At 37.8% G+C, this 12,206-nt stretch overlaps 1 protein-coding gene across 4 annotated transcripts in view; it reads left to right on the forward strand.

Moving 5' to 3' along the window:
* RASGRP1 (RAS guanyl releasing protein 1) overlaps nt 1-12,206 on the forward strand; it is a 46,000-nt gene that overhangs the window by 26,298 nt on the left and 7,496 nt on the right. For all 4 annotated transcript variants that reach the window (XR_012764567.1, XR_012764566.1, XR_012764568.1 and 1 more), the window contains exons 7-13: nt 2,630-2,803; nt 3,528-3,644; nt 5,405-5,680; nt 7,922-8,002; nt 8,626-8,730; nt 11,013-11,122; nt 11,771-11,915. Coding sequence is in view for 1 of the 4 variants with exons in the window: in XM_075426532.1 (XP_075282647.1) it covers nt 2,630-2,803; nt 3,528-3,644; nt 5,405-5,680; nt 7,922-8,002; nt 8,626-8,730; nt 11,013-11,122; nt 11,771-11,915 (1,008 nt within the window). In the remaining 3 variants the exon portion in view is untranslated. The remainder of the gene's footprint in view (nt 1-2,629; nt 2,804-3,527; nt 3,645-5,404; nt 5,681-7,921; nt 8,003-8,625; nt 8,731-11,012; nt 11,123-11,770; nt 11,916-12,206) is intronic.

Consider the following 12,206-nt stretch of genomic DNA (forward strand, 5'->3'; position numbering starts at 1 on the left):
GTGACTAATGGTCTGTCTGTACAGAAGATGCCCACTGGACTCTGCTTGCCATTTTTGATTGTGCATAACAAAGTAAAGACTAGGGATAAGGAAGCGCTTGAGAAAATGCTGGTTTTTAATATAAGGGCGGTTTAAAATATTTTACTAAACAAGCTTTCAAGTACACAAACAATTCTTAAGGATTTAACTCAATTATGTTTTCTTTAATTTGATTTGTTTTCTCAGCTATATTGGTAGTTGATAAGATGCTAACTTCCCTATGCACCTTGGCTTCACTTGCACCCTTGTATGCTACAACATTGCTTCTATTCAAACCTGATACAGTTCACACGTGGAAAAGTGAACATTAGAGACCGAAATCTAAGAGGGTTGCAAAGTCAGTGTGACATTCAATTTGAAAATGAAGTCTTGCAAGGAAAGGAGCTCTCAATAGATTGTGGAAGATTTCACAGTCGTGTTAGTGTACTATATTTTGAGCTGACAGCATGTGACTCTTCATGTTTTGTGTTAAATTCAAAAAGCCATAGAACCAAAGCCATGCACAGATTGCTGCCTGTAGGCAGTAATAATATGCAAAGATTATATGACTCTTAGCATTTTCAAACTCTGTGCAGACATAAAGTAATTAATGATTAGTGAGCATAATAAGTATGATTGCAGTCAGAGTGTCAGATGTGTCATAGAGTTCCAACAGTTACATACTAGTATACATTTTCTATGCAGGTTCCCTGGGTATGTTTTGGTGCAAGTTGAGTTTACCAAGACCTCAGATCAGAAAATAATATGTAATTAATAACTAACCATATTCATTAACTCCTTGCAGTGTGTGTGCGTGATATGCTTAGCCACAGAATTGTTCTATTGTTCTAACATGGCAGCATATACTGAGAGAAAGGCTGCAAATAACCTGCTGTGTTATCAGCCACTACGTTTGGTCATTTGAAAGTCAGAAAGGAATACTTGATCCCCTGATCATATACAGCATGCAGCAAAATCTTCCACAAGACGCCATGTATCTTGCAGCAAAGAAAAATGCAGGGTGTGTTCACAGAGTAATGACTGCAGGTATGCTGGTGTTTGGAAGCCATTTTAATTTATAGTTAGAAAATACAGGGAGGCTCTGCTCTTTTCTAAGAATCTGGATTCTGCTTTGCTGTTGAGGGTCATGAGTTAGTCATTGCAATACCAGACTCTTGCATTATTTAAGTACCTGGACATCTTTACTGCATCTGCCATTAACAGTCTTGTTACAGCTGACCTCGTTAATTATTTTGAAACTTTAAGTAGCATGTTAGAGGTAACTTTGTTCAGCATATAAAATAAATGTATTCTGAAGGAGAGAGCTGGTGAGAACAAAATATACACTAATCAAACTGATTCATAATTGTACTGAAACTGCTATGAAGTCCGTAATTATGTAGTCAGATATTGAAAAATTATCTACCTGTATAGAGTAGTTGCTTAAAGTTTGAGATCCAGCCAAATCTGGCTGGAGTTCAAAATTAAAACAATAATTGTAAGTAACTACTATGTAATTGCAGAGACAGCTCTACTTATTACTGTTAATGTTTCTTCCATTTTTAATTTAATAAGAGGACAAATCCAGACATGTCTGCTGTCATATTTGCTTTTTAAAGTGTTAATAGTTCTTTTTAAATGGATGGAAAATAGTTTAAAAGGGGAGAGAAAGTGAGAGAGGGAGAGCAAGAAACAAACAGCAGCCTGACAATTTATGACCTTTTTGTAAGGACTGATGATATTCAGCATATTCCTGTGGCCTTAAGAAAGGGATATGTGTCTATTACAGCTATGAATGCTTTCAGTAAGATGTTAATCTTGATGGTCATTGTAAAGAATGGGTGTATAAATCCCTTCTCTCATTTTCTGGTGATTCAAATTCTTGTGTGTTCTTGTTAATGGATAAAGAGAATGGATAAACTTTGCATCAACAAAAACAGATGATTGCTTCTCTTTGATCTTAATGAGAAGAATGGCTAAAAAAAATCTGTTTGTCACATAGAGGTGTCTACTGAACAATTTCAGATCACTTTGGTTAAATAAGAGAATCTCGCAAGCTGTATTAAAAAGATTAAGGAATCTGTAGCCCTCATTCTTAATGGTCTTCTCTCAGTTTTGTATTGATCTCATTGAACTTGCTTTTTGTATTAGTGTAGCTTAATTCAGAAGTGTGCCCTAGCTACATAAACTGAACACTTAAATTCCTTAAACTGTCATGAGTTACTAGATTACACTGTAAATTCAGTTTAACCTTCCCTGTAGAAGCCTAGATTTGATGACTCTGTGGAGGCACTGAGGCTGGGAGGAAAGCCCCAGTTCTATTCATCCTAGGGTTTATTAGAGCCAAGGCTCCTGAGATATGCATGATGCAATCAATGTGATACAAATTATGGTGAAAAGATGCTTTCAGTTAATTCAGTTAGTTGAAGCCTTCTGGTTGGAACTGAACAAAGCTTTGACAAAGGAGACATTTCAGTCTTATGGATATTTAAGATATAAAATATATCTTGTGTGTTTCATTTGAAAAGCAGGCCTGTGTCTGCACACAGATCATGAGGTATATGAAACTGTAGATGAGTTTTCATTTACACTTTTTTTGTGTGTTTTTAAGTTCTCAGATTATCAGAACTACATTGTGAATAGTTGTGTAAAGGAGAATCCAACAATGGAAAGATCAATTGCTCTTTGCAATGGTATCTCTCAGTGGGTGCAGCTAATGGTTCTCAGCAGACCGACACCCCAACTTCGGGCTGAAGTGTTCATCAAGTTCATTCATGTTGCACAGGTCAGTTAAATTTGGACATGTGTGGTGGTTATTTTGTCTTTCTCCGATACAGCCCTTTTGTTGCTCTTCGCACACTACTACTTGTAGGGTCAGCTGGGAGTGGTGGGACTGGTCTCCTGGTTCATACACACAGCGTGCATATTTGTGTATGCTGTGCTTTCATACCAAGTAATCAGGTATTACAGTGTCATGGCACCATGACTTTCTGATATGTATTCTGAAGAAATTGTTTTCACTGAAGAACTAGACTTGCTTTTGTCTAGAGATTCCAAGCTGTAACTGCGTACCTTTCCAAAGCGTGAACCACGATGATGCCTTTGGCTGTAACTAGAAGCATTTTTACCAGATATACCTTACTGGGTCAAAGCAGAGCTGTGGTCCTATTCTTTGCATACTAATTCTGCAGTCATAACCAAGGTAACAGGCAGTGTTTCCTAGTTGTGGTAGACTGTGGGAAGAAGTTCTGAGGAAGTAGTCTGAAGACTTACTCTGTCTGCATCTTAATATGTTATTAAATATCTGTTTTAATAACAGTAGAATAAGTGCATTATACCCAGTAAAATCACAACTCATGACCAAAATGAATGAAGTAAAATGAATAGTGGCACAAAACTTGTAAGACTTTAGATGAAGACAGTAGAGGAAATGTAGAATTTGAATATGCACATTGAACAGCTTGAATCTTTAAATATTAAATACTGATTTTTTTCATATGTCAACACAGAAGCTCCACCAGCTGCAGAATTTCAATACATTAATGGCAGTGATAGGAGGTCTCTGTCACAGTTCCATTTCCAGACTCAAGGAAACAAGCTCATGTGTTCCTCATGATGTAATTAAGGTTGGTATCGCTCCTCTAAGTTTTACAAATAAGTTAACTTTTAACTTTTTTGTCATTGCATACACAAAAAAACCCCCCACTTTACTTCATTGCATAAGATGGGGAGAAGGACAGAATAAAAGAAAAAGGAAGACTTCCTTTGGTTTTGGAGGGTTTTTCTTTGTCATTTCATCTCTGTGACACCAGTTACTCCTATGTTTCCAGCTCCACCTTTCTTCAAGATTCCTATAGCTTCTCTAAAATTTCTCTTTTAATACTCAGATGCGACAAGCTGCATTTTTGTTTGTATGCAGTAGTGCAGAATAGCATTCAAACACAAAAGCAGAGAATTGGATCCTAGAACATTTGAGAACAAAACTATTGTCATCCATAGCAACACTGACCATCCTGAGTCTATGAAATGCTAGCACAGAGCTCTGCACTTTAACTTTCAGTTTAAAACTGAAAAAAACTTTCAGTTTAAAACTGAAAGGACTGATTTTGTGCATCTGATCTTTCCCTATGACAGATTTTATCTAATTCAGACTTGAACAAACTTAGCCCTAATACACACATGTTATAATACAGCGGAATGTTAGGAATTTGCGGTTTCCAATTGAATTCTTGTGAAATACAGATGTATATATTTTTTGCTGAGATTCTGGCTACTAAAACTGTGAAGAAAAGCATATTTTTTAGCAATGATATGGCTTCTTAAGAGACAACTTCTTAAGAGACAAATATGCTTTATTATTTCATCTTGTTTGGGGCCTGAAAGATTTCATATAGGTATCTAATGAACCTGTTTTGATCACAGTATGATCAGCTTGAATGAACAGTGCCTCCCTGGGGTATAGACCACAAGTATGACCTCCCGCTGATAACGGTTGCAGCTCTCAGGATCTGTAAAACCAGTTAGCAAGATTATTTTAGAAGCAAGTTGTTTTACAGATGTTGTCATTATAAGGAGTGGGCTGCGTATGTGTCCATCTTTTGAATAACTTTTTGCATCAAAAAATTGTATGCAAGTGCTAATAGAAAGCAGCTGAATAAAGGCTGGTAATTAGTGACTTAAAACGAACAGTTTGTGAAGGTTAAAAATCAAGGGGTTGGACAGGAACTTCCACAAGAAAACATTGGTCCATTGATTTTATAATGTTAAGAGTCAGCTTTGTATAGTTTTAAAAAAGGGAAATATTTATACTGCTAGACTTAAGATTCATTTGGCCTTTACAACAAGTCCAATATGTTGTTTCTTCTTCATTTCCATGGAAAAAAGGTTTTCTTACAAGCACAGTTGTGCCACCTTGAACTGTAGTAGGGATTATGATCGTGCTGTGATGGGACTATAGCACAGCGTAGGGTTTCTCTGTCGGGACTTTCCAATTCCAGCTGGTGACCTGGAAGCCAGAAAAGTGCATTCCACATTTTAAGGTGAAGATGGTTGCTTTTATGAAGGTAAAGAGAGCTTGTGCTGTGCTTATGCATTAGCTGCACATGCATCCCCTTGATTTGAAAGGTCCAATTTCTTTTCACTGACTAAATAGGGGATGTACGAAGACCAGCATAGATTACTCTATAGATAAGCTATCTATAATTACGTATTATAGGTAGTTAAATTAGGTGAGGTGAATACCTAGATTGCATTTAAAGCTTAAAGTTTTAAAATTTGAGAGTCATTGTGAGTAAACCCCTAACAATAATGTGGGAAATTCTTGTGCTGTATGACCAGAACAAAAACAGTGACCAATTTTGATTTTTTGTTTTCTTTTTATTTTCAGGTGTTTAATGAAATGACGGAACTGCTTTCATCTTACAGAAATTATGATAGTTACCGACGTGCCTATAACGAGTGCAGTAACTTTAAGATCCCAATCCTTGGGGTCCACCTGAAAGACTTGATATCACTTTATGAGGGCATGCCAGACTACTTGGAGAACAAAAAAATTAACATATACAAACTATACTCTCTGTATAACCACATAAATGAGCTGATACAGCTCCAGGAAATGCCACTTCCCCTGGAGGCTAATATGGACCTTGTTCATTTGCTTACAGTAAGTTTGTTAGATGAGATAAATACCTCCATCTTAAACATAATTTCCTATACCTCTCAAACAACCAAGCAGAGAATTCCATTAATTATAAATACACAATATTGTAAGTTGTTTTTTTTTTTTTCATTAAGGAAATATACAATAATAAAAGAAGAGAAAAAGTTAGTGATACTGATTTATCTGGCAGCAAGAGGAGAGGTGGCAGTTCAGCAATATGCTTCCAATTATTTCTGTAAGGGAAGGAAATGTTTATTTCTGTAGTGTGCGTTCTCTCTGTACTTTCACTAAGGACGTACTCTGAATCCTCTGCTGATTAAGCCTAAATAGGGAGAAAGGTAGAAGCTTCCTTAGATCCACCTTGGAGGCAGAATATTGCATACAAAGGTTCCTTGTGTTGAACACACAAACGTTCACTCAGAAGTTCAGTCCTCCATGATGTGTAGGCTTAAACATGCCACATTTCTAGCCAAGTTTCTTCTGGTACTAGAAAAACTGTCTGACATAAACATTAGTCAAATATAGTTGTTGTATTACTCTTCCAGTCGTATCCAGTCAGTACCATGTTACTAACAAAATTGATACTACCTAGGACGTATGTCACAACAATAGTTTTAGCTTCTCTTAGTAAGTTAAAATACTACCTTGTATTAAAATGGTAAATCTGCCTGTCTTGTTTCTCAGTTTTGTTTGGCCTTAACAAGTACCTCAGCTTGGAAAAAATAGATAGGCTGCTTCCACTTTCTGGTTACAAGCCCTGTTTCAGCAAAAAGATGACAGATAAAAATGCTTATGTGCTTGAGGTTATTTGTGCTCTCTGGGAGTGTTCGTGTGTGAAATTAAGCACATATGCCCAAGGCCTGAAGTGGAGCTACATAAAGTGGTGAATTTCTTCCCGCTAAATTGTTTAAATGTTCTGTCTCAAATTATTGTAAGTCCTTTTTGTTTTAATAATGTTTTATAAAAATGGCTATTACAAGTATGTAGAACATCAGCCACAATTTCATGCAGCTATGTATGATAGGACATAAATTTAAATGAAGTCTTTCTTTTAAAGCAGGAGCTTCTAATCTGCTAATATTCCAGGGCACATAATTTTCTTGTTTGTTCCCTGATTTTTCCAACAGTCTTTCTCCTTCTTCTGTTTCTTTCACTCATATGCTTTCCCACTAGCAGGCAAATCAGTTTGAAGAGCTATTAGTAATTACATACGTAAGTCAATGATTCATAGAAGTATCATTACATTTGGACTTTTGTTTTTTGAGTGTCAGAAACTACTTTAACATTTCCCCAAGAATCTAAAATTATTCACTATGACTACAACAGTATTTCTTGCAGTTGTTCACAAGAAAGTTATTGCATATCTGCAATTTGAGTAAGGTTATTCATTGGATAAAATGGCATATTTTGGTTTCTTGGTTTCTTAATTTCTATACATATGACTGCCACGAACTTGACTCTCTGTAACAAGTTTATATTTTCTTTGGACTTATCACAGATTGAGGCATGTAACACATTTGCATCTAGCTTTTCTATTCAATCATGTATCTAGTGTGATTATTTTCATGTAAATATTCAAAAAGTGTCATGTTACCATGAAATTTGTTGCCAGTCAGTAAAATATTCGCTATGCTATTTTTCAGGACACATGCAAAAGCCAAGATATAAATTTGATAATTTTTTCAAATTTATTTTTTTACCCAGGTGTAATGTTTCTCGCTCTGCACAGCTGCTACTGACAGCTAAAGCTTCTCAATAATATGTGCAAGTCTATCTTTTATCCTCCTCTTATACTTCTTAGTTCAACATGGTCAGAGGTGGAGTGGATAAATATGACATGTTTAAACAAGAGTTTTTTGAGAATTTGAATTGATGGACAGTTTAATTGGAATGGTGCTTTTGTGCTTAGCTGTATGACAGACCACTGGAATATTATGGGAGTAACAGTTTTTTTCAGGTTACTTATTAACTGACTGCTAATTATGCCTACAGTCATTTGCTGTGCTAATGACTGTAGCTGTGTAATCGTACAGATTGCCAGATAATGGCAATAACAGTCTGGAATTTAGAAATGAATCCATTTCAAATCACTGTTGAACACCTGTGCAGCTCAAGTGCATTTTTTCTAGGTGTGACCTAAATTAAAAATTAATCCACCAAAAAAGACTAAGGCATGCCAGGAACAAGTTTAACAAGTAGCAATGACTGGTTTTGGGATTAAACTAACGTTGTGTTTGTTTTCAGCTGTCCCTTGATCTTTACTACACAGAAGACGAAATTTATGAGCTTTCATATGCACGAGAGCCACGAAGTCACCGAGCTGCTGTAAGGGCCTTTCCAGATTCTTAACAAAAAGATTTTTTTTTTTAATTAGTGATATAACTTTTATCCCTTGAATTAATTTTGTTTTATTTTATGCTAAATTGGAAGCATTTTAGCTTTATGTGCTAAGCAAAACCTGTTAAAGCATAAATTGTTTGGTTGATAATGAAGCCTAAGCTAGAACGTGTGGGAGAGTTGGCACCATATCAGGTTTTATAATATGAACACAAGCACAAATGAAGTTACTTGTGTAGAGCCATGACATCAGGCTCAATCTTGATAATTGATACTGGTTCTTTTAAATAAGAATTCTTATGTGATTCAAATGATGAAACCCAGGAGTGTTATATTGTAGTTTTGTTCCTGTTTTATAAATATGGAAAAGATGGTGAATTTACAGGGCTGTCAGTGAACTGTGACAATTTAAGGAACAACCACTGTTTTGGAGAGTTCAGGGAAGAGCTTCCTCTGAAGTGCCACGTAATTGTCAAAAGTATGATATTGGGTCCAACAGATGGTCATATCTGCAGTCCTATATCACATAGTCCATTGTCACGAATGAAAGAAGTGTAACACTGAAAATCTTTCCCTGTGTTACTAATGAAGTTCCATTCAACTTATTCTAGCCTTTGACACCTTCCAGACCGCCAGTAGTTGCAGACTGGGCCTCAGGAGTAGCCCCAAAGCCTGATCCAAAAACCATCAGCAAACATGTTCAGAGGATGGTAGATGTAAGTATGGTTGGCCCATTTACCTTACATATCAGTCATAGCCGTAGGAAATTCCTTGAACAGCTAAGGAGCTAGCGGGGAGTGTGAATGCTGGTTTGTATACTTCCAGAGTCATTCTTCCAACGAGACAGGGGGTCTACTTCCACCAGAGACTCCAACATCATGTTATTGATGGAGTCTTAAAGTGGGCCTCTCAGCTTTGTTACTAGCAGCCATTGCTTTTTCTCTCTCTTCTCTTCTTTCTTCTTCTTCTAGAGCAGGTCACTTGCTTTACTGGTGTCGTGAATGAGTGGTTAGGTCGCTTAAAGAATCACCATCAAAGCTATTAGCAAAAGATGATTTTAATAAGAATTTATAAAATGTGATTTAACAAAGTTCGTTGGCAAGGTTCACTCTATTACTTATTAAATGAATGGAATACAAAATCGAAGTAGGATTGAGGCAGGATGGTTTATGGAGAGATTGGAGAAAGATGTAAGCGGTAAGGAAGACCTTCCTGTTGAGTCACAAGGTTCAGAACGGATCCCCTTGCTTTTTAAACACCTTCTCAGAGAGAGGAGCCTAAGTGCGGCTGGATCCAGACTTAGTCTCAAACTGAAATCACAGAATCACAGAATCACAGAATGTTCAGGGTTGGAAGGGACCTCTGTGGGTCATCTAGTCCAACCCTCCTGCCGAAGCAGGGTCAACTACAGCAGGCTGCACAGGACCTTGTCCAGGCGGGTCTTGAATATCTCCATAGAAGGAGAATCCACAACCTCCCTGGGCAGCCTGTTCCAGTGCTCTGTCACCCTCAGAGGGAAGAAGTTCTTCCTCATGTTCAGACGGAACTTCCTATGCTTCAGTTTGTGCCCGTTGCCCCTTGTCCTGTCACTGGGCACCACTGAAAAGAGTCTGGCCCCATCCTTGACACCCACCCTTGAGATATTTATAAGCATTTACTAGGTCCCCTCGCAGCCTTCTCTTCTTCAGGCTGAACAAGCCCAGCTCCTTCAGCCTCTGCTCATAGGAGAGATGCTCCAGTCCCCTCATCATCCTCGTAGCCCTCGATCAAATGATTGTCCTCAACGGGCGAAGGTTGAGCTTCAAGGAGTGAGGGAACCCTGTAGTTCAGCCCAGGTCCCATCAGCGATGGTAACTTCGAACTTCAGAGTCGAGGGCTCTGAGAGGCGTCCTACTCAGAGGGAGATGCTGGGTGCAGCCCGCTGTGGTCTAGAAGAGCTCAGAGTGGTCTCGCTTGGGACTGCTGTTTACAGGGTCACAAGATGATTGTCTGTAGGCATCAGTAAATTCTCATCCTGGCCCAGTCATGGTTGGTAATTACTGGAATTCTCAAAATTCCAGTAACCCTGATACCAATTCACCTGAGTTACAATCCAGGTAAGATATGTTCCAAGGCTGTTAGGGGATGACTGATTATTCCCACTCTCGTTCCCCACATTGGCCAGGCAACTGGAGCTCCTGGTATGGTTAGTGCTGCTTCCCACCGTAGCCATGCAAGAGTTCTGGTATGGTCAAGGGATGCTTAACTGCCAAACTCATTGCACAAAGGGTAAGACTTCATGGGAATTCCTGAGATGGTAAAACAGTCCAGGATGGGGGGGAGGGAGAAGCTGTACCACCACAACTGGAAACAATCAAGTAAGCTCAGGTGTTTGATTCCAAAACTGACAGAGAAGGAGAGACGTAAAGAGTTTGTCTTTGCATCCCTGCCTCATCTCTTGTCATTCTAAACACTTCTAATATTGTAGGTATCCTTTGATACATGCCTTTTTGGAATATCTTTCTAAATTTGGCCTAGGTGTTATCCTTGCCTCAGGGCCAGAGACAAAGAGTAATGTCATTCCAGAAGTGGAAATAGGTATCTACGAGACAATTATGCCATATAACTACTTTTCACATTACATTGACCTGATGAAATAAGCTAGGCAGCTACACTGATTTGGCTACAGAGATCATCACCGAGACCACTAAGTGAGAGCATTAGTACAAGTTGTATATGTAGGCCTGGACATAATGATCTTAAAGCGCAAGTAAAATAGAGCTGTCATTGTGTAGTGAAGCATTTAGTCCAGCGTATGTTGACTTAACTACTTTTTACTACAAATCAAGACATCATAATGCTTCTTTAGTCTTAGGCAAAAAAAGCAGTTAGACTGTTGCACTGTTTGATAGATACTGGGAGAAAGTGGGAGACGAAATCCATAAATATTGTGGAGACTTTCTAAAGTGGTGATTCAGCCCATCCTCGTTATAAACTATTCTACTATTATCTTGCACAGTCCGTCTTCAAAAATTATGACCATGATCAGGATGGATACATTTCCCAGGAAGAATTTGAAAAGATAGCTGCCAGTTTTCCTTTCTCATTTTGTGTAATGGCTAAGGACTGGTGAGTACCTAGTTCTGCTTATCAACTTTGTAGCATCTGTTTTGGGAGGGGGTTTTGAGGTTTTGTTTTTAAATTTTATTTCTATCATTAAGGTGGTAGAATCATCCTCTTCACCCACAAATAGAAGTGAAAACATAACTGACAAAAGCATCTTCTAAATGTGTTGTGAATGACATCTTCATGAGCTTACAGCAATGGTAGCCAGGCTGATGTAGGAGGAAGAATAGATAATAGAAAAATAAATATTTTTTTGAATGATATTCAGTATATACTATTAAAGAACTTTCCTAAGACAAACCTATCCCTCAAAAATAGAGAATTGGCAAATGTATATTTTTGGTCAAATTAAGAACATTTTTCTTAACATGTTAAAGCCTGGAAAAACGCAATAGTGATTATTCAGAGGTTTTCTATGAAGTAGTTTTGATGTTGCATCACATATGCAGACATTTTGTGTATCCTTACAGGCTGCATTTTAAATGCGTAGATAAGCTTCTGTACGCTTTGAGAGCAGTTGACAAGATTGCTGAGATCACTGTAGTTTTTGGCCCATGAAACTATTGTCGTTATAAATTGTGAACGTTTAATTCTCCTTATGCTTTTAAGAAAATGTATGGCTCACAAACAACTTTTCTTGTTTATTTTCAGGGAAGGTCTGATTAGCAGGGATGAAATAACGGCTTACTTTATGAGAGCTAGTTCAATCTATTCCAAATTGGGACTTGGCTTTGCTCACAACTTCCAAGAGACCACTTACTTAAGGCCTACTTTCTGCGACAACTGTGCTGGATTTGTAAGCTTACTTTTTAAGTAAATTATGTTAATATTGCTTGGAATAATGACTTTTTTAATCTCATAATCAGCATGTGTCATATACAGAAATGGATCTATGTAAAACACCAGTGAAGCTATATAGAACACCAGGCTTCTGCCTGTGTAGGTATTTCAGGTACCCTTTACACCCCGCTTGGCAGTACTGTTATCTGTCTAAACATGGCTCCTACCTTGTGGTGTTTAGTTGTGTCACCAAACACAGCTTCAGGCAAGACTTCCAAATCCAGAGCCTTCCACTCCATGGGGCTGT

Source organism: Opisthocomus hoazin, chromosome 7 (genome assembly GCF_030867145.1).
Source record: "Opisthocomus hoazin isolate bOpiHoa1 chromosome 7, bOpiHoa1.hap1, whole genome shotgun sequence".
NCBI lineage: Eukaryota > Metazoa > Chordata > Aves > Opisthocomiformes > Opisthocomidae > Opisthocomus > Opisthocomus hoazin.